This window comes from Martes martes (assembly GCF_963455335.1).
Source record: "Martes martes genome assembly, chromosome: 1".
Classification (NCBI taxonomy): Eukaryota; Metazoa; Chordata; class Mammalia; order Carnivora; family Mustelidae; genus Martes; species Martes martes.
The window spans coordinates 209,332,021-209,353,227 of NC_137888.1; the positions used below are offsets into that span (position 1 = coordinate 209,332,021).

The window sequence follows — 21,207 nt, forward strand, 5'->3', positions numbered from 1 at the left end:
TGGTTTTATTCACTGCGGTATCTCACATGTCTAGACCAGGACCCGGCCCACAACACCGGTGTCCCATAGATGCCGGTTCTGTGAAGGAGCATGCTGGAAACTTAGCAAAACCCCAATTCAGGGAAGCACCCCATAGCCTGTAGCCCGTCCCGAGCTCTGAGAAAATGTTCCCTTTTCCAGATCCATCTTCTGGGGGAGTCCCGCCCATGCACAGGAGGAGGAGCCCAGACACGAGAGCAAGAAAACGGCCCAGGTTTCGCCAGCGGTTCATTTAAGAAACGTAATCGATCACAGTAAGACATTCGGGCTATAAAAACATTCTATACAGTGGTTTAAAAAGCGATACCCACCCCCCAAAAGCAACCCACCATATATACAACACAGACACGATTCTCCTGAAGGGCTTTGCGCTAATCTTTGTACAAAAAGAGGCGTCTCAGAGACGACTTCCCCCCAAGGCAGAGCCCCCGGAGGGGTCAGCGATGCAGCAACCAGGGTTTGCAAAAATAAATAGATCTTTGTTTCATATATAGAAGTGATACACGTTTAACAAATATACAAAGTGCAAACATAACAAAAAAGCCCCCCGTGATCTATACGGGGGATTATTTACATGCTTCGGCAGGAGAAAAGGCTTCACAGTTTCCTAGAGGGTAGGGCACAGTGTCAGGCGGTCATGCGATGAGCGACAGGCAGGCCCCGGACGAGGCCAGGCAGGAAGCCACAGGAGGCCACCTCTTCTCTCTTTGGTCGGAAAGGCGACACGGATGAGAGGACGGGAAAGACATTTTGTTTAAGAAGTCCCGTGAGCCGACCAAGCCCAGGGGGATGTCTTACAGGGCTAAAATGCCATGCACGTGGTGGGCGGGCACCCATCAACGACAAGCATCTTGTTGGGGAAATGAATGGCTCAGGGCCTCTGCACAGAAGCAGAAACACTAGTGGGACAGTGAAGATGGCGGCTTTGAGGTGCTCGGCGGGCGGGGGAGAGGCCCCAAGATCACGCATGTTTGTCCACGCGGGCCCAGAGCCCATCCCAACCAGAACAGAAACAGTGCAAAAACAGTAACAATGTCAATGTTACACAAGATACAGCCCTGAACTAAAAAAAAAGTGCTCGAGGGATCTGGAAGGGTCTGGCACAGGCGCGGGGGGGCTGTGGTCCAGGCCACCACGCCTGGACCACAGGATGCTCTTAGAGACTGGAGGCCGCTGTCTGCACGCATCAGCTAACTGGGCATCTCAGGCACTTAATCCATATTAAGGGCAACCGGTAACCTGGGGACGGTGGAGGTTTCGGTGAATGAACGGGACTCACTTGGCCCCACCCCCGGGATGCTGGATTTGGCCAGGTCAAGACCAATGCCAGAGGCTTGGTGTCAAGGGAGGGCACAGAACTCGCTTGGAAAACCCGAGTTTGATCCGGACCTGAGGTGCAGCAAAGCAACAGCGAGCGCTGGCTCTCCAGCAGGGCAGAGGTGAGCACGTTTACTCCTGAGTTTGGGGGCTCGGGCTGGGGCAGGGGACGGGGAGGGGTAGAGCAGCTACCCAGGACCTCGCAGGTAGGGTAGGGTCTGCTCTCCAGTTCCCAGCCCCTTGCCTTCTCTCTGGCCCTCCGGCAGTCCCTGGAGAGGGCAGAGACGCCCCCCCAGCTCACTCAGCCTTCTCTTCTCCACTAGTCATAAAGAAAAAAAAATTCCAACCTCAACCCGTTGCACGGGCGCCGTTGGAAGCCCGTCTGCCTCCCAGACGAATAAATATATAGAACAAAGTTCTGGCAGGACAGGCCCAGCGGCTGCAGGCGCTGCTTTGGGTTCGCTGCTTTCTTTGTGTGAAACGGGAGGGCGTCAAGGTCTCAGGAAGGGTTTGGGGCAGGTCAAGGGTCTGGGGAGAAAGTGTTCTTCCTGCCCGTGACCAGCAGCAGGTTCCGGGGAAGGACGGGCCTGGAAGCAGCAGCTCACGCCGCCTCATCCTCCAGGCTGACCATCTGTCTCTGTCACGAAAGAGAAACGCCGGAAGCGATCAGGCCAGCGTTCAGTAAACATGGCCAGAGGCCACCTACGCCTCCGGGCCCCCCAGCCCCCCTCCATCGCTGGCTGGGACCAGCGCAGCGGCCTCTGTCCTGCTCCCCAGCTCCCGACCTTGGCCCCAGTCTTCTTCCCCCGACAGCCACCTGAGGGCGCCTGTGAGCCCCAAGGCAGGCCAAGCCCAGAACTCTCTCCGGGGCTCCCATCTTGTGAGAGCAAAGCCAGAATCCTCCTCCAGCGGCCTCACCCTGTCCTGTCCTGTCCTGTCCCTTCCCTTCCTTTGGCTTCTCCCCCCTGCCGACACCTCCCTCCCCCAGTTCTAGCCCCGGGGCCCATGCCTAGGCTGGGCCTCCTGCGGGGAAGCCTGCCCCAGCCCCCCCCTGGCTTGTTTCCCCCCCTTTTCTTGATGCTGTCCACCCCCCACCCCAGAAGGGCCCTGGGGGGTCCCCCAGCCTCTGGTGGGGGCGGGGCGCTCACTGAAGGGTAGGTGTAGCCGTCCGGGCTGCAGCAGATGTGGACCTCGTCCTCCGTGGTCTTCTGGTACACGGGGTTGTCGAAGTTGATGCTGTTGATGCTCCGCAGCCGCCAGTTCTTCCAGAGGAGGAAGGTCCCGAAGCACAGGAGGATGAGCAGGACTGCGGGGGGAGGGGGCCTGGTCAGGGGGCGCCCCGGAGCACGCCCAGCCCCCCACACCCCTACCCAGGGACACTGCCGGCTGACTTTGGGCCTTCTGACGTACAGAGGGGTTTTTCTGGTCCAAATTTGAAGCCACTAGGGAAAAAACCTCCCTGCGTGCGTAACGAATCTCTAACTCGAGGCCCACCGCGACTGCCTCGGCCCGGAAATGCCCCACGGTGGCTGATGTTCCCAGGTTTCCTCTGAGTCACCGCACGGGGGGCCGCCACTCTTCCAGAAATGGGACTGCATTTGATCCCCGGGAGCCAAAACTCCTTTCTTCCGTCCAATGCTCTTTGCCTCATTTCTAGTGGGCCCCGCAGTGGTGTGCCCAGACCAGGGGACAGCCAAGGGCTCAGCCAGCCCAGATTTGTAAAAAATCCCGGCCTGCGCGGTTCAGTCAGTTCAACATCTGCCTTGGACTCAGGTCATGATCCTGGGGCTCCCCAAGTCGGGCTCCCTGCTCCGTGGGGAGTCTGCTTCTCCCTCTGCTCCTTCTCTCTCGCTCTCTCGCAAATAAACACAATCTTATAAATTTTTTAAAAAGTTCTGGCCAAGGCCCAGAGGGTGGGAGAGACTCCGGCTCCCTGGGAAGACGGGTTGGGTGCGACTCTCATCACCCAGCCCAGGGGTGAGGGTCCCACTGCCACGTCAGTCCCCTCCCAGCCAGACGACATGTGGGTCTGTGCGACTGGGCTGGCTGGGGAAGGACACCTTGAGAGGGTTTGCTCAGAAAAGGAGTAACGGGTGTGACTAACAGAGGGGCGACTGACAGGGGTGAGGTGGGCGGTGGGGGTTACAACTCCCTAAACTCCCCCTGCAGGAGAACCGTTCAGCAGGAGGCGTCCCTCGGGCGGCGGGGGCCTTCCCTGCAGCTCCCTTGGGGCCCGGCCCCAGCTGATGCGTCAGCTCTGAGCAGGTGGGGGGCTTCGTCCTCAACCAGGGGTGGCCCCAGGACCCAGGAGGGGGCTGGCACACAGCAGGCACTCAACTGTATTTGCTGAGTGAATGACGCTGGAAAACGGGCCGCCCCTAGCCTGGGAGAAAAGGTGGGCTGCCCCAGGTGGTCACAGCGTAGGGGGCCAGGCCGGGGGCGGGCCGGGGGTAGGCCTGGCCGGTGGGCTTACCGATGGGGAGGATGATGTACAGCGCCCCCACGCTCCTGGGCCTCTCCTCGTCTCCTCTGCTGGCCGCGTCGCCCAGGGCTACATGGAACAAAGGACAAAGCAAGGCTCAGCTCCACCGTGAGGGCCCCGGAAACACAGCAGGGGTCTGACAACGGACACACACAGGGAAACGCCTGATGCTTCCTGGTGTCCTTAAAGGTTCAAGGGAGGGGCGCCTGGGTGGTGTAGTTGGTTAAAACCCTCGTGCTTGATTTTGGCTCAGGTCCTGATCTTGGGGTCCTGAGATCAAGCCCCGGGTTGGGCTGTGCAGGGAGTCTGGTTGGGATTCTCTCCCTCTCCCCTTGCCCTGTTTGTGCGTGCGTGCGTGCTCTCTCTCTCTCTCTCTCTCAAATAAATCTTAAAAAAAGTTTGAAGGAACCTGGAGCCTCTCCCGGGTTTGAGAGATATCACACTGGGCCTTACTCATTAGCAGGCCGGGTTATGGGACTCGGAGCAGATTTAAGAGTGTTCCTTAGCCCAGCGTTCCGAGGCGCCGGGGAGGAGGCCCCCCGTCTTTGAGACAAAAGCCTGCAGGAGCATCCCCAGCCGCTGGTGAGGTCACAGCTGGTGAGGGCCTGTTTGTCCTGCTGGTGCATTTGATGGAGACGAGACAGGCCTGGGTAGGACAGGAGCTTCCCGCCTCTGTAATGTTCAGCAACTCCAAGGCCTGACATGGATTGCACCCAAGTGACACAGTCATGTCCCCAGGTCATAAAACCGGGGGGACCCTGTCACAGAAGCACACATGTGCACCTGAGCCCTGTGAGGGCCCCATGCAAACCAAAGTTTATGAGCCCCACCTGGGCCACATGGACACAGGTGAGCAGTGACTGACATCATTGGTTATACTCCAGCCCACCTGGGCTTGAATTTGGTCCGCTGTTGTGTGTGTGTGTGTGTGTGTGCGTGCTTGTGTGTAGGGAGATTATACCGACTTTTCCTACATTTGCACATATTTAAGGAAACTTAAAAATAATTTAAGGCGGCAGCAGCAAGGTCCTTGAGAAGTTTTTCCCTTACAAGGGCTCCTTTGCCCAAAGCGAGAAGCCCTGGGTGGGCCCATCTGGAAAATGGCTTTTTCAAGCAATGTCCACCCCCAAACCCAGCAAACAGGTTTCCTGGCCTCCCTCAATCACAGAAGTTCCTGCTTTGCCTTGTTTATGGTTGGACATAGGTCTCACCTACTCTGAGGGGGCGGGAAAAAATGCCTGAAAGTCGATGATATGCCCCCCCCCCTTTTTTTTTGGCTAGAAAAATCTATGAGGAAAACAAAACAAAACAAAAAAGAAAAGAAAAATCTATGAGCTCCGTTTTTCTGGCCACTCAAATTCCAGGGCAGGCGCCCTCTGGTGGGCAAAGAGATGAATGGCGGGTCTTCCTTGAGCACTGGGAGTCAGGCATTAGCCACAAGCACAAAACTTAAAGCCTGCCCGGCCCCGCCCCCTTGCCAAAAAAACGTAGTAACTGAGTAATATTTTAATGTGTTATTTTTTAAGAAATAAAAATGAAGGCCAATACCCCAGAGTAAAGCGTCAGATTTTTAGGAAGACAGGCTCCGACTCTACACTTGCTGGACCCTGCCTCACCGGGACCCTGGCTCTGATCAAACTCATTATTTATAAGACCAGGTGTTAGCCCCATGGCCCATAGTTTTGTGATTTGATTTTTGAAAAAATAATGCAGTGAAATACGATTTAAGTCCTGGGTTTTTGGTGTCCCCTCTGATGCTGCCCTGAGCGGCGTCTCACCCGCCTCACCCCAGCCCTGGCCCTGCTGGGCAGACACCTGAAAGCAGGTTCAAATGGGCCTTGATAACATTTCAGGCTCCCAGGCCTCTGCTTGGGGAGGACTCTGGAATAAGGTTCCCCGCACTCCAGCCCTTGACATGCCTGCGGCCACGTAATCCCCACTACCACCAGGAGGTGGCCGGGCACGGTTATTAGTCCCATTTTGTAGGTAGGGAAATGGAGGCTTCTGAGATGCACAGACTCATGTCTGAGTATCGGTGCCAAGACTACACCCACTCCATCCCTTCCCCAAGATTCTCTTGGCCTCTGAAGGGGCCTGTCTAGATGCTCGAGCTATAAACCAAGGCCCAGGGTAGTCCCTGCTTTTACCGTGGTGGGACATCGTCACCATCTCAGCCGTGGTGAACTCAGGGCTGGCCACGGACTGCGGGCTGGCTGTGTGCTTTAGCTCCACGGTTGTGGAGCGGACCGTTGGCCTGACCGTGACTGTGGAGGTGCCCTGGGTGGTCGCTCCAGGCTCAGGCCCTGAAAGAAGAAACATTTCCTGAGTGTCCCGCTGCTCGTGACAATGGTAAGTAGCATATGCCACGGGCCACATTTGTGTTATTTCTTTAACTGAAAACAGGGGCACTGGGGGGTGGCTCAATCGGTTAAGTGTCTGCCTTGGGCTCAGGTCACGATCCTGGGGTCCTGGGATCAAATCCCGCATCAGGCTCTCTGCTCAGTGGGGAGTCTGCTCCTCCCTCTCCTTTTGTCCCTCCCCCTGCTAATAAATAAAATCTTTTAAAAAATGACTGAAAACAACTGAAACACACGAACGTCTATGTTATTATCTATTGTAGTTCGAAAGGGAGATTCCCAATGACAGACACATTGACCCCAAACCGAGACTTTCGCTAAAGATGAGAACAGCTGAAAAAGGGGTCATCTCCGCACTCGATGCCCGTGTCTAAAATCAGTCACCTCCCAAGGGGGCCAGGAGAAAGTGAACCAGACATCGAAGGTGAACAGCGTCTGTCTAAATGCCTGGCACAGAGCTCATGTGTCCTGCATGACAAAGGCAAACTATGGTGACCCCCTACAATGGCCTCCTGGTGCCTCAGTCTCCCATTTGACAGATGAGCGAAGAGAGGAACAGGAAGGGCGAGCTGCACGACTAAGCCACAGGGGTGGCCGGCCGCGCGCCCAGGCAGGCTGGTGCTCCCACCTGTGAGGCAGCTCCTCATGTCCTTGGCCAGCAGCATGCCATCAGGACAGGCACATGTGAACTTGGGCGAGTGGGGGTTGATCTGCGGGGCCGGGAGACACAGGTATTGGCAGCCACCGTTGCGAAGGGCGGTCCTCTCACACCAGTTCACCCCTGATGGGGAAGACCCAGGGAGTTAGGGGAAGAACAAGAACAGAAAATTCTAGAAAATTCCAGAATACCAGCAGGGAGGTAGAGGGAGGAGGCAGTCACCCCATCTTTACCTTTTGGCTGTGTGAGGTTGTGAAAAAGGACAATGTCCTCCGGGGACAACAGGTTTTCTGCCACCAAGTTAATGTCGGAGCCTGTGAGGCGGTTGGCACTGAAAATGGCTTCGTTGATGATGTCCGTCCAAAATATTTTATCCTATATGGAAATTAAAGAGGACAACAGATCCCATTAATCAAGGGCACAGGATGCCCGAATTTCTGGGAGGAAGCAGTACTGGGTAGTACGAGCCTCATTTTCTCTCTTTATTAAAAAAAATTTTTAATTGTGTAAAATATACAGAACCTAAAATCAGCCAGTTTAATCCTTTTAAAATGTGTTCTGTAGCATTAGGTACATTCTCGTTGGTGTGCAACCATCACCACCATCCATCCATGTCTAGAACCTTCCATCTCCCCAAACTGAGACTCTGTCTCCTTAGGAAACACTGACTTCCCACCGCAGCCCAGCCATGACTCCCACCATCTACTTCAGGTCTCTGTGGACGGGACTCCTGTAGGGACCTCACAGAAGTGGGATCAGAGAGTTTCTGTCCTCTTGTGTCTGGCTTAGTTCCCTCCAGGTCCCTCCACGTTGCAGTGCGTGTTAGAAGTTGCTCCCCGTTTCCTGAATTACATTCCGCTGTACAAATACTCATTTTTTTAGCCCTTCCTCTCTGACAGACACCCAGCTTGCTTCCATCTCTTGGAGACCGCGACTCACGCTGTTTGAACACGGGCGCACGAATATAACGTTTCCTTAGAGCAGTTTTCGCACTGTGATTGGCCCCCTTCTTCTCTCTCTAGGTCCCAGCAGTAACTGCCCCTCCAAGTGCAACAACCAGAAAGTTTCTAGAAAATACCAAATGTCCCCTGGGTCCCAAGATGGCCTCCAAGCAAGAACCGCTGCTTTAAGACTCTTTGGGTGAGGAGGGCGCCCGGCTGGGTCAGTTGGGGGAACCTGAGACTCTAGATGTCAGAGTCGTGAGTCTGAGCCCCATGTTGGGGGTAAAGTTTACTTAAAACAACAACAACAACAACAAAAACCCCAAACAGACAAAAACAACTCTTTTAAGGAGAAGAAAATGGAAATAACTTCCATCTTCTAAGTTGGTCCTGGCTTGAATGAGCCAAACAGTGTGGGCTGACCTGTTAGCACGAGCACTTAGGCCTCGAGCGTGAGCTGCGCTCAGTACCCAGCACTTGGATGTGAATTCCCTCAGCTCCCAAAGCAGAAGCCCCTGGCTCCCAGCCCCCACCTCAAAGATGGCCAAGGAGAAGGGGTGTGCCAGCTTTTTCTCGTCCTCCAAAACGGTCTTCCGGTTCCCGCCGTTGACGTCAATGCTGGAGATGGAGTGGAGCTTGGAGTCAACCCAGTAGAGGCGGCCACCAGAAAGATCTAGAACCCACAAGTAGACAAGGAAGAGATCACAGGCCGATGTCAGAGGGGCCCGGACCCATCAGAGATGTACCCCAAAAACCAGCCCCCAAACACACTTCCCTGTGTGAGCCCAAACCCCACTCGGGCATAGTCTAACAGCAGGTTGTAAAACACTCAGGAAGCTGCACATGCTTTCTCTGGGGCCTCCTGGCCACTCCCTCCCCTTCTCCAGAAGGTGCCCGACCCCAGGGACCCACGTCCCAAGGACATACCCAGGGTGATGCCATTGGGCCACTGGATGTCTTCTGTCACGAGCGAGTACATGTCGACACCGTTCAGACCCCCTTTCTTGATCTCGGCAGGGGTTCCCCAATCCGTCCAGTACATGAAACTGGTAGGAGAGCAGCAAGAAAGCAGGGGTCAGCGGGGGAGGGGCCTGTCTGGCCCGAACAGCAGCTCCCAGCCGAAGCAGCCAGGCCAGGAACTGTGGAGAACCCCCACCCCCCTCCCACCAAAGAGACCTCGCATTGGTTTCTTCTGCTACCCTCGTGCTTGCAACCTGGTGAGACCTGGCAGGATTTTTAGAACCTTCGAGAACAAAGGGAGATTTTGATTCCACTGTCTGGATGGAGGCTCTTCATGGGCACCCTTGACGGTGCTTTCTGGAGGCTTTTACACATTTTTTATTTTATAAGGGTCTGTTTTTTTTTGTTTTTTGTTTTTTTTAAAGATATTTATTTATTTGTCAGAGAGAATGAGCGCAGGCAGAGGCAGAGGGAGAAGCAGGCTCCCCGCTGAGCAAGGAGCCCGATGCGGGACTCGATCCCAGGATGCCGGGATCATGACCCGAGCTGAAGGCAGCCGCCCAACCAACTGAGCCACCCAGGCATCCCGATTTTTTGGTTTTTTTTTTTTCTTGTTTGTTTGTTTGTTTTAAAAAGGTTTCTCTGTGGTAAAATATAGCTAGAAGTTACCATCTTAAGTGTCCAGTTTGGTGACTAAGTACCTCCATCCCCAGAACATTTCCGTCAGCCCGGCCTGGAATTCTGCCTCCATGAAACACCAAGTCCACATTCGCCTCCTCTGACCCTGGCTCCCACCGCTCTGCTCTGTCTCCACGACCAGGACTCCTCTAGGACCTCATGCGAGTGCGATCACAGAGCATCTGTCCTTCTGTGCCTGGCTTCCTGCATTTCACACAATGGCCTCAAGGCTCATCGTGGTGTGGCGGGTGTCAGCATGTCCTTCCTTTTGAAGGCTGAGTACAGTTTTGCTTTGTGGATGGACCACGTGTGGCTTATTCCGCAGCCACGGAGGGACACTCGGCTGCCCCCCGGCTGCTGGGAACGCGGGGCCGCAAACACCGGCTCCCATCCCTGTGTTCCCTGCTCTGGGGTCCATACTTAGAAGTGGATCTCGGATGGCTTTTAAGGCTTTTAAGAGAGGCTCAGGCTAACTCATAAGCAGCCACACACAAATACACTGAAAGTCGCCCTCCCCACGGTGATGGGCAAAGACGGAAAACCTGCCATTAACCAAGAGCGAGACGGGTGCTCGAGTGTGCTAATGGAGGCTCGGCTTTGTAATGCAGGTTTTCAATGGCAATTTGGTGCTCTATCCATGCACGTACCCTCGGACCAGCTTCTAGAATATAATCCAACTTCTAGAATGAGGGATCTAGGATCGCCAGTCCCGCAGATGAACTACAAGACCTCGTCTTCAAAGATATTCAATTTGCAGCGTCTTTGTGGGAGGCAGGAGGGGAAAAACTAAATTTCCATGTGCCGGGTACAAAGTAAATCACGGGTTATCTAGTCAACAGGGAATGAGCCCCATAGTCCAAACGCCAGAGCCAAGTGGAGAACAGAGTTCAAGAGGGCAATCCTATGCTACTACCAGGAGGGAGAAGAAACACAACAGTAGAACACACACACACACACACCCCATGACTTGTATCTAAAGGCTTACTTCCGGGAGCCTCTCTCTTTCCTAGCTGGGGGACTAAATTTATTCAACCGAGAGTCCCTCTACCAAATGAGAACGTTTGCGGGCACCGAGGCCCAACTTCAGCGCAGGGCCTGTCCCAGGTGAGTCATGCTCGTCTCCAAAGTTCCCTTTCAGGGCACCTGGGTGGCTCCGTTGGTTAAGCATCTGCCTTCAATTCAGGTCATGCCCTCGGGTGAGGGATCACACAGCAGAGAGCCTGCGTCTCCCTCTGCCTCTGCCTTTCCCCTCCTCTCATGCTCTCAATCTCTCTCTCAAATAAACAAAACATTAAAAAAAAAAAAAAAAAGAAAGAAGGAAAGTTCCCTTTCCTTCTGAGGATTGCCACCATGACAGGCTGCCCATCCCGAGGAGGTCACCGTCCCTCTGGAATTGTGAAATTCCACGGGGAGATAGGTGGAACAGGTTTGGGACATGGGGCAGGGAGATGCCTTCTGTCAGGGGACACAGGTCCTTGAGGGCCCTGGAGCTGCTGAGTCAGCCTCGGGCCCTGCAAACACCCTCCTGGGGGCCCCTCGGGGTGGTGGCGACCTTTCCTCCCTGTGGCGTCCTCCCTGAAACTACCTTTGGATCTGAGTGTTTTTTTTTTTTAACCTTTCTTCAATCCTTTCCTGGTACAGGGTACTCTGCCACAAAATACTAAATCAGAATTTAAAGAAGTATTAATTTCCATGACCAATTTAAACCCATATTCTAATTTCTGGTTTTGTTTGTTTGTTTTTCAGTAGACCCCACACCCAGCACAGAGCCCAACACAGGGCTTGAACTCGTGACTCTTGAGCTCAGGACCTGAGCAGAGATCAAGAATCAGACACTTAACCGACTGAGCCAGCCAGGCGCCTCTCTGATTTTGGGTTTTTATCCTGAGTGCACTTTTCAGGGTCCACATCCATCTCAGCAACAATCAAGAGGAACCAAGCTCTGGCTCCCAAAGGGCGACTGGGGGAAGGTCCACCCTTCCAGGTCCTGCTCGTTCCTGACAGCAAGGGCCTCGGTGGCTAGGGACGGCCCCGCGCCCAGGGAGGCCAGTCCGGCTCAGGCACATGCCTTCCCCCAGGCTGAGTCCTAGCCAGCTCTGGAACCCCGCCTCTGCTCTCCGTTCCCTCCGCACCCCGCAGCTGCGGCAATACCCACCCGTGAGCGGGGTCCACCACGATGGCACGCGGCTTGGAGCCTTTCTCCTTGAAGAGCGTCTTTCTCTTCACACCCTTGGTGTCAGCCACGGAGACGGTGCCCAGGATGGAGTCTGTCCAGTATATGTTGCTGTGGACCCAGTCCACGGCCAGCCCGTCGGGGGCCTGGACGCCCTCGCTGATGATGGTGTCATAGGCAGAAAAGCTGGGGGCTCTGTCGATCTGGGTGCTGGCGCGGAGTGGGGAGAGTGTCAGTGTGAGGGCCCTATTTCACCCCGGGTCGGGGCTGGGGGCGGCTCCGAGGCTCACCTGTAGATCTTCCTCTGGGACAGGTCAGACCAGTAGACTCTGTTGCTGGCCACCTCTGTGTCTAGGGCCACAACGTTCTTCAGGTTCGGGATGAGGCTGGTGTATTCGCTGCGGTCCAGGGTCATCTTCCTCACCTCGTGGCGGTTGGTGAAGAAGAGGTAGGCGATGTTGCCTGGGGACGCAGGAAGGATGCTCAGGGGAGCAGAAGGGACCCCTGACTTCTGCCTGTCAACCTCTGGGGTCCGGCTGAACCAGAGGAGACTCTCAGGATGGGCTGGGAAATGCCTTGCGGGCGGCCGTCTCCTCTTGCCTGCTGACTGACCCTGGTGCTCCCCGGGGGGTCCCCTGGCTGCCATGCTCCCCCTCTTCTTGGGAACCATAACAACCGATCTTCTCGATGGTGATCGTCTCCTACTGGGTTGGTCCCACCATACTTGTATGGTAATAAAACCTACATGAATAATAAAACCTGGGGATGCCTGAGTGGCTCAGTCAGTTAAGTGTCTGCCTTCAGCTCAGGTCATGATCCCAGGGTCCTGGGATCAAGTCCCACATCGGGCTCTCTGCTCAGCAGGGAGCCTGCCTCCCCTCTCCCTCTACCTGCCTCTCTGCCTACTTATGATCTCTTTTTCTGTGTCAAATAAATAAATAAATAAAATCTTTTAAAAAACAAACATATAAGGGGGCTGAAGCTCAGAGAGGGGAAGGGACGAGCCCAAGATCACACCAGCTAGTCAGTGGCAGAGCTGGGATTCAAATCCAGGCTGCCCGGACTCCGGGGGGCTGTGTTGTAACCATGACACCAATATTCACTGACAGGTTAACGGTGTGTACAACTGACCCCACTCAGAACAGCCCTTCCCACAATACCACTCATACTCCTGGGAAGGCGTCTGTGTAGACACCGGCCCAGACAGATCAGAGCAAAAGTGAAACCTCAAACCCTGAGGGGTTCATGAACTCAGTCCCTGGTTTTCCCCGGAACCAGGAAACACATGGGGGTGTGACAGAGGGCGGCCAAGGAACCGTCACAAAAGGGACGACAACAGGGGAGGAAGTTTTCAAGGCTCAAGCAGACCCTCGAGGAAACGGAAGGCGATCTAAAATATTTCTGCAAACTCGTCCCTCCTTGGAGTCACACTGGTGGGCGGATTAGGACGCAAAGCAAAGGGAGTTTATCCACAGGTCAACTCCCCGAGGACGGCTGTGCCTCCAAACACATGGGCTCTTTTCCCCTCGGGCTTTCGGAGAATCAGTGCCTGGCCACAGTGCTCATCTCAACTCTAGGTATAAAAGAAACCCGGGGCACCTGTGTGGCTCAGTGGCTTAAGCCTCTGGTTCGGTATAGGTCATGATCTCGGGGTCCTGGGATCGAGCCCCGCATCGGGCTCTCTACTCAGTGGGGAGCCTGCTTCTCCCTTTCTCTCTGCCTGCCTCTCTGCCTACTTGTGATCTCTCTCTCTGTCCAATAAATAAATAAGTAAAATCTTTAAGAAAAAAAAAAAGAAAGATAAGAAACCCAACTATTCCTGCATTTGGTTTTCTCCGGAGTGACTGATTACACCTTGGGCTCTCTGAAGTCAATTTGATTTTGGGTACAGGTTCCTCTAAGTGAGTAAGAACAGCTGGTGAGGGGACAGGCCCTTCAGGCCTCAGCCTTTCCTGTCCTCTGAAGCCACTGGGGAGGCTGGGGGCTGCAAACTGGATCTCCTGCCATTGACCTGTGTCCACAGGAAAGCGGGACACGCCGGGGCAGGCTCCTGGCAAGTCCCCGACAGCGCTGCTCAACCAGCTGCCAGAGGTCTTGGGAGGACACAGTTGGCCCCAGCCCTCACCCAGCGGGCTTTGGAGCTGATGCAAAGTTCCTGTGATGAAACTCCCCTGGGCACCAGCTCTTGGCACAGGCCCCGCCCCCGCAGGCCCCAACCCACACTCACCCACAGCCTTGCAGGCCTTGGTGTGCGGGTCCAGCTGGAAGCCCTTCTCACAGTCGCACTTGTAGCTGCCCTCGAGGTTCACGCACAGCTGGCTGCACACATCGGGGTCCTGACACTCGTCGATATCTGCAAGTCGGGACACACAAAGGCATTTGGGGCTTCCTCCCCATGGGGTGCTGATGGATGATGGAGCCATGCCTCCCAATGGCAAATGGGGACAGCCCAGGCCCTTTGGGGATGACCCCTAGAGCCATGGTCTTGGTGACCAGCAGGTTCAGAAATAAAAACTCAGAAACAGCCAAGCATTGTCTCCAACAATGACCTTGACCTCACCATTCACTCCAGGGGTACAGCCCACAGGGAGAAGCTGCATCAGCCGTCAACGGAGATTACTTTCTTAATTATTAGTCCCCAAAGGCAAGAACCCAGTGCCCCTCCAGGGCCAAGCCTGCAGGGATGTCCCGGGCATCTGGCATTTCATTAAATCCTCCTAACAGGCCCATGAGGTCCGCACTGCTGTCATGCCCACTGAACAGGTGGGGAAACTGAGGCACTGAGGGTTTGGCCACCCCATGAGGAGAAAGGGACGGGGAGGCCAGGAGCCCACCCTGCTGGGGAATCACCTTCGCATCTTCGCTGGTCCACCAGCCGGAAACCCTCAGGACACAAGCACTCGTAGCCCACCTTGAGGTCATTGCAGATGTGGGAACACCCGCCCTTGTTGTCCAGACACTCGTTGGTCCCTGTGCCAGGTGGGAGGAGGGGGGCGAAGGCAGAGACTGGTCACACTCAGCTCATCGGCACCCCTGCACCATCTCCTCACCCTTATAACGATTGCCACAATGACTGGGGGACCAGGAAACTGCCACGTCCCCTAGGAGGACTTAACACAACCCCCATCATTTGCAGCGCCAGGAGGGAACCCGGAGGACATTCCACTGAGTGAACGACATGGGTAGAGAAGGACCAATACTGCAGGATTCACTCCTAGGACATCCCCAGTGGAGTCAAAATCAGAGACAGGAAGTAGATGGGCGGCTGGCCTGGGTGGGGGAGGGGATAGGGAGTCTGCGCTTCCTGGGGCAGAGGTTCAGTGTGGGAAGATGAGAAAGTTCTGGAGACAGATGGTGGGCATGGCTGCATGACCATATGAGTCTGCTTAATGTCACTGAACTGGACACTTAAAAATGGTTAAGATGGGGGCGCCTCAGTGGCTCAGTGGGTTAAAGCCTCTTCTTTCAGCTCAGGTCATGATCTCAGGGTTCTGGGATCGAGACCCGCATCAGGCTCTCTGCTCTGCAGGGAGCCTGTTCCCTAACCCCCTCTGACTGCTCCTCTGCCTACTTGTGATTTCTCTTTCTCTCTCTCTCTCTCTCTCTCTCTCTAATAAATAAATAATTAATTTTTTAAAAAATGGTTAAGATGGTAAATCCTACCTTTTTTTTTTTTTTTGGTAAAACATTTCAAAATGTTCTTGATTATAAAAACTAAAAAACCATGATCCACAGTCGCATGTACTAACTCCCCAAAACCATACAGGTAGCTGAACTATAGCTGTGGAAACTGAGGCCTGGCCAGACTCCAACACCTGTCCCCGATTGCAGTGCTGGACCAGGCCCGGGGCGCTCAGCGCCGGCACCCACGCCCTGGCTCTCTTTACAGGGCTTCAGCCCATGCCAGCCTACCAATCTGTTCCTGCACGGCCCCAAAGCTAAGAATGCTTTTTAATGTTTTTAAACAGTTGAAAAGAAAAATAAGGATCAAAGGCAAAACAGTATTTTGTGCCCCATGAACGGTTCAGACATCAGCGTCCGTGATATGGTTTGCTTGGAGCACAGCCACAGGCGTTCATGTGCGCATGTGCATTCATAGGCCGTCTTCCGCCTGTAACTCAGCTCCTGCTGAACAGCTGTGACAGACTGTACAGCTGGTCAAGTCCACAATATTCACATGGCCACAGGTTACAGTGCACTGCTGAAACTTGACAAGCATCGCAATAGCCAATCCCCAGAAGCCCTAGGATGTTGGGCCCTTACTGTCCCAACCTACAGATGTGAACACTGAGGTTTCTCCCCTAGGACCCCAAGTCTGTGTTGCGGCAGAGCTAAAGCACTCACAGGCAGGAGTGGGCAGGAGACTTGCAGCCCCACAGCACAGCCACGTCTGGGTCCCAGCCCCGGCTCCCTGTAAGACCCAGAGAGCTGTCTGCACCTGGGGGTGGGGTGGGGGGTGCTCACCACACTCCTTGAGGGGCTCGTCCGACCAGTCCCGACAGTCCCTGACCGAGTTGCATACTTTGTCCAGTGTGATGCATTCGCCGCTATGGCACTTGAACTTGCTGGGCCCCTCGCACAGTGTCACTAAGAGCCAAAGAGGACGGTCAGGTACATCCGAGACGCAAGAGGCCACTTCCTGCTCTTTATTCATGGAACAGTTCACTTACACGAGATGATGTGTAAATGCGTTCATAATTAAGACGTAACAGCGTACTTAGTGTCATGGAAATAAACACTGAAGAATGGTAAAGGTGGTAAATATTTTCTGTTAGGTGTTGTTTACCACAATTGTCAAAAATTACACTATCGGAATTTAACTTCTTGTTCAAAAAAGTTTGTTTTGGGGGCACCTGGGTGGCTCAGTCGGTTAAACGTCCGACTGGATTTCAGCTCAGATCAAGATCTCAGGATCGTGAGATCGAGTCCCGCCTTGGGCTCTGCACTGGGTATGAAGCCTGCTCAAGATTTCTCTATCTCCCTCTCCCTCCCCCACCCCCATATACTCTGTCTCTAAAAATAAATAAACAGGGGCACCTGGGTGGCTCATTTGGTTAAGTGACTGCCTTCGGCTCAGGTCATGATCCTGGGGTCCCAGGATTGAGTCCTGCATCGAGCTCCCTGCTCTGCAGGGAGTCTGCTTCTCCCTCGGAACCCCACCCCATGCTCTCTCATATAAATAAAATCTCAAAAAAAAATAAATAAATAAGGGCGCCTGGGTGGCTCAGTCATTAGGCGTCTGCCTTCAGCTCAGATCATGATGCCAGGGTCCTAAGATCGAGACCCGCCTCTGCCTCCCAGCTCAGCAGGGAACCTGCTTCCCCGTCTCCCACTCCCCCTGCTTGTGTTCCCTCTCTCGTTGTGTCTCTGTCAAATAAATAAGTAAAATCTTTAAATAAATAAATAAATAAATAAAGGAAAATAAAAACTTTAAGAATAATAAGTAAGGGGCGCCTAGGTGGCTCAGATGGTTAAGCGTCTGCCTTCTGCTCAGGTCATGATCCCAGTATCCAGGGATCCAGCCCCACAGCAGGCTCCTGGCTCAGCGGCGAGTCTGTTTCTCCCTCTCCCTCTCCCCCTGCTCATGCACTCTCTCTCTCTCTGTATCTCTTCAGGTCTCAAATAAATAAATAAAATCCTTTTTAAAAAATTGTTAAAAGAACAAATAATAAAAAAATAAAAGTATTCTCCTTATGTTCCATGATTTTACCACAATTAAAACAATTTTTAAGTGAATTCTACTGATAAACAACGGGGTTGCTCCTAGTGTCCCGCTGTTAGGCGGGTGCTGCTCTGTATACTCCAAAGCCCGTCTCCTGGTTACAGGTGTGAGTTTCTCCCAGGGTCATTCCCAGGAGTGGAAATGTCACACCGGTTAAGCACAGGACAGTGCTTTACCTGCTGAGCTCAAAGACAGAAGCCCTGCATACTTTGGCCTCATTAGAATCTCACAGTCCTGAAACAGATGCTTTCGTGACGCTCATTGGTCAGATAAATGGAAGTGAGGTTCAGGGAGGGCAAGTAACAGGCCTGAGGACACACAGCGGGCACGGGGCTGCCCCAAGAGGAGCTCACCATTGATGCAGCCAAGCTCGTCACTCGAGTCCTTACAGTCATACTCCCGGTCACACTGCCGGCTGCCATGGATACAGGTCCCGTCCGAGCACTGGAACTCATCAGGCCGGCATGTGGCCACAGCTAGGAAAGACAGGGCACATGTTGGTTTCTCTCAAGGAGCAGTGGGGGGAAAAAACAAAACAAACAACCTACCAGCTTTGAAGCAGCAATGTCCTGCCTGCCTCAGGCACCAGGGAAAGCAGACAACAAGAAAGATTTCAGATATGGGAGAAAACAAGTCCCACCACCTCCATGGGCAGGAGACAGTGGCTTATCCATTTTATCTGCTTCCCATCTGGAGAAAAAGTCCCCAGGGAACACCTGTCTTCACATTCTAAATTTTAACCAATGTAGTCTAATTTCTTTCTTTCTTTTTTTAAGGTGGGGGAAGGGCAGAGGGAGAGAAAGAGAATCTAAAGTAGGTTCCACGCCCAGCACGGAGCCTGATGCAGGGGTCGATCTCCCAACTCTGAGATTATGACCTGAGCTGAAATCAAGAGTCCGACCGAGCCACCCAGCCACCCCTAATCTATGTAGTTTCAGATTTTCTTTCATGGCAGTTGGTACTCTTTTCCTCAAAGAAGAAGAATCCCAGACAATCATTACTAAAGCCACAAAGTTTGGAAAATAAGAAAGTGGCGGGAAGCATCCTAACACCACCACTGAGTTTTCCTGGAGTTTTCTCCGATCTTTTCACATCTGCATTTTTGAGAACACACAAAAAATTTTTTTAAAGATTTTCAGTCATCTGTACACCCAGTGTGGGGCTTGAACTTACAACCCTGAGATCAAGAGTCACACGCTCTACTGACAGAGCCAGTCAGGCTCCCAAGAACATGATTTGTAAACAGCTGGCAGGGCCGGCAGGCCACTCTCAGCAGAAAAGCCACGGTGCGTTCCCCAGCTAGACAGAGGCAGACCGGATTGTGACAAATTTGGTCAGTGCCACCGCGTACAGGACAGTCTAACACTGTGAAGCAGGACAGATGTGCAGGAGAGGACACCGAGGACAAAAGATGAATTTTTTCATTTTCACAGGTGTGTGTCCTCCGATTAGTCACCCTTCCTGGGCCTCAGTTTCCCCATCTGTAAAGAGTGGGGAAAGCCTGCTCACGTAATGAGGATTAAGGGAGTTTGTGTTGAGTTTCAGTGCACACTGTATACAAAGTCATCCATTATTTTAAAATGTGACTTTTAGGGGTGCCTGGCGGGCTCTGTCGGAAGAGTGTGCAACTCTTGATCTCTGGGTTGTGAATTTGAGCCCCATGTGGGGTGCAGAGATTGCTAAAAACAAAAGAAAACAAAACAAAAAACCAAAAACGCCATAAAACTTAAAAAAAGGTCACTTTTTTTTTTTTTAAGTGACTCTTAAAAAAGTCTAATACCATCTACACCGAGATTACAATCCTATGAAAACAGTGCACAGGGGCAAAGGTACCAAAGAAACCGGGACACGAAAACACGTTCTAGGTTCACAGTAGCTCCGTGTCACTAGTTTGGAAGTAATGGTCCCCCCTTCAGGAAGAACTGACACAGGACCAGGGTCTGGGCAGCACAATCCTTTATCTTCATGGCCCCCAACACGGGAGCCACTCACCATGTGCGGCTACTTAACTTTCAATTCACAGAAGTGAACCAAAACAAAATATTCCGTTCTTTGCTTGCACGAGCTCCCGCACTGGGCGGTGCCGATGTGGGAGGTTCTCCACCGCCCCCAGAAAGTTCAATGGCATGGTGCTGACTCCAATCAAAAAAGTCTGCCAAGGCCAAAGCTCTTGCCCCATTCCGTGGGGGAAGAGAACACAGGGCAGGGAGGCGTAGTCCTTGGCCAGAGGTCACCTGCCAGGCCTGGAGCCCAGGATCTTGTCTGGACGAAAATAATATTGCAGCTGTGACTTGCTCCTCTGGTCAAAAAACGGGTGAACTCAGGGCACCTGGGTGGCTCAGTGGGTTAAAGCCTCTGCCTTCAGCTGAGGTCATGATCTCAGGGTCCTGGGATAGAGCACCGAGTCGGGCTCTCTGTTCGGCGGGGAGCCTGCTTCCCCCCTCACTCTGCCTGCCTCTCTGCCTACTTGTGATCTGTCTGTCAAATAAATAAATAAAATCTTTAAAAAAAAAATGGGGTGGGGGCGCCTGGGTGGCTCAGTGGGTTAAAGCCTCTGTCTTCGGCTCGGGTCGTGATCCCAGGGTCCTGGGATCGAGCCCCGCATCGGGCTCTCTGCTCAGTGGGGAGCCTGCTTCCTCCTCTCTCTCTGCCTGCCTCTCTGCCTACTTGTGATCTCTGTCTGTCAGATAAATAAATAAATAAATATTTAAAAAAAAAATGGGGTGAACTCCACACTATTTGGAGTTAAAGACAGGGCCTCTGTTTATGGCTCCTCCCTGTGGTTGGGAACACCGGCAGAAGCACGGCGGCGGGACTTAGCATTGTCTAAGCACAGAAAGGCCGACCCGCCCCACCCCAGGGGGAGCACAGGGACAGGGGCGAGGACCCCGCGCAGTGCCCTTACTGCAGTCCTCCTCGTCGGACTTGTCCTTGCAGTCAGGGCCGCCGTCACAGCGCCAGCTGGAGTGGATACATTCGCCGCTCTGGCAGTGAAACTCCAGGGGCGAGCACGGGCCGTTGTGGTGTTGGGGGACTGACATCTTGCGGCCCTCGCAGTGCTGCGGCCACTCATCTGAGCCGTCCTTGCAGTCGGGGTCGCCATCACAAGCCCACAGCTCAGGGATGCAGGCCGAGTTGTTGCACTGGAAGTTGGCAGGACCACAGGTGGGCACAGGGCAGGACGCCTCATCGGACCCATCCAAACAGTCCCGGTCCGAATCGCAGACAAAGTCCAGGGCGATGCACTTCCCATCCTGGCAGCGGAACTCGTTCTGGGAGCACGTCTTGGGTGCTGCAGGGGTGGGTGGGAAAGGACAACCCAGTCACCAGAGAGTCCCCTCTTCTCATGAGCAGCCCATTTTACAGATGAGGACACTGAGTCCAGGAAAGCCCAGACCTCAGTCAGAGACGCTGGAGAGGCCCCTGGATAGGGAACCCCTCCCAGGGTCAGCCTCCCCAGCCCACTCCTGTGGCCCCTCTGTGCCTCAGTTGCCCCATCTGTACCTGGGCCAGGCCCAAGGGAAGCACTATTTAAGAGTTTGCTGTGGGGACACCGGGGTGGCTCAGTTGGTTAAGCATCTGCCTACAGCTCAGGTCATGATCCCAGGGTCCTGGGATCGAGCCCCGCATTGCTCAGTCGGGAGCCTGCTTCTCCCTCTGCCTGTGGCTCTCTCTGCTTGTGCTCAAGCTCTTGCTCTCTCTGACAAATAAATTAAAAAATCTCAAAAAAAAAAAAGTTTGCTGTTATTATTAAAAGAAACACCTGCCAAAATGTGGTAATTGTGGGACATGAAGGAAGTGCTGGCCACCACTACAGTGGTGATCATTTTGTAATATGTATGTGTATCAAATCATCACCTACTCCTTTTTTTTTTTTTTT

General features: G+C 53.6%; 1 protein-coding gene across 1 annotated transcript in view; it reads right to left on the reverse strand.

The window, feature by feature from the left end:
* Positions 1 to 249: 249 nt before the first annotated feature.
* LDLR (low density lipoprotein receptor) overlaps positions 250 to 21,207 on the reverse strand; it is a 33,640-nt gene continuing 12,682 nt past the window's right edge. Inside the window, exons 4-18 of the mRNA XM_080827052.1 lie at positions 20,233 to 20,619; positions 17,681 to 17,803; positions 16,070 to 16,192; positions 14,456 to 14,575; positions 13,833 to 13,958; positions 11,896 to 12,067; positions 11,588 to 11,815; positions 8,722 to 8,840; positions 8,328 to 8,467; positions 7,087 to 7,228; positions 6,824 to 6,976; positions 5,986 to 6,141; positions 3,830 to 3,907; positions 2,505 to 2,662; positions 250 to 1,993 (exon numbers count right to left, since the gene is read on the reverse strand). Coding sequence (XP_080683178.1) covers positions 1,958 to 1,993; positions 2,505 to 2,662; positions 3,830 to 3,907; positions 5,986 to 6,141; positions 6,824 to 6,976; positions 7,087 to 7,228; positions 8,328 to 8,467; positions 8,722 to 8,840; positions 11,588 to 11,815; positions 11,896 to 12,067; positions 13,833 to 13,958; positions 14,456 to 14,575; positions 16,070 to 16,192; positions 17,681 to 17,803; positions 20,233 to 20,619 — 2,261 coding nt within the window. The 3' untranslated portion in view covers positions 250 to 1,957. The remainder of the gene's footprint in view (positions 1,994 to 2,504; positions 2,663 to 3,829; positions 3,908 to 5,985; positions 6,142 to 6,823; positions 6,977 to 7,086; positions 7,229 to 8,327; positions 8,468 to 8,721; positions 8,841 to 11,587; positions 11,816 to 11,895; positions 12,068 to 13,832; positions 13,959 to 14,455; positions 14,576 to 16,069; positions 16,193 to 17,680; positions 17,804 to 20,232; positions 20,620 to 21,207) is intronic.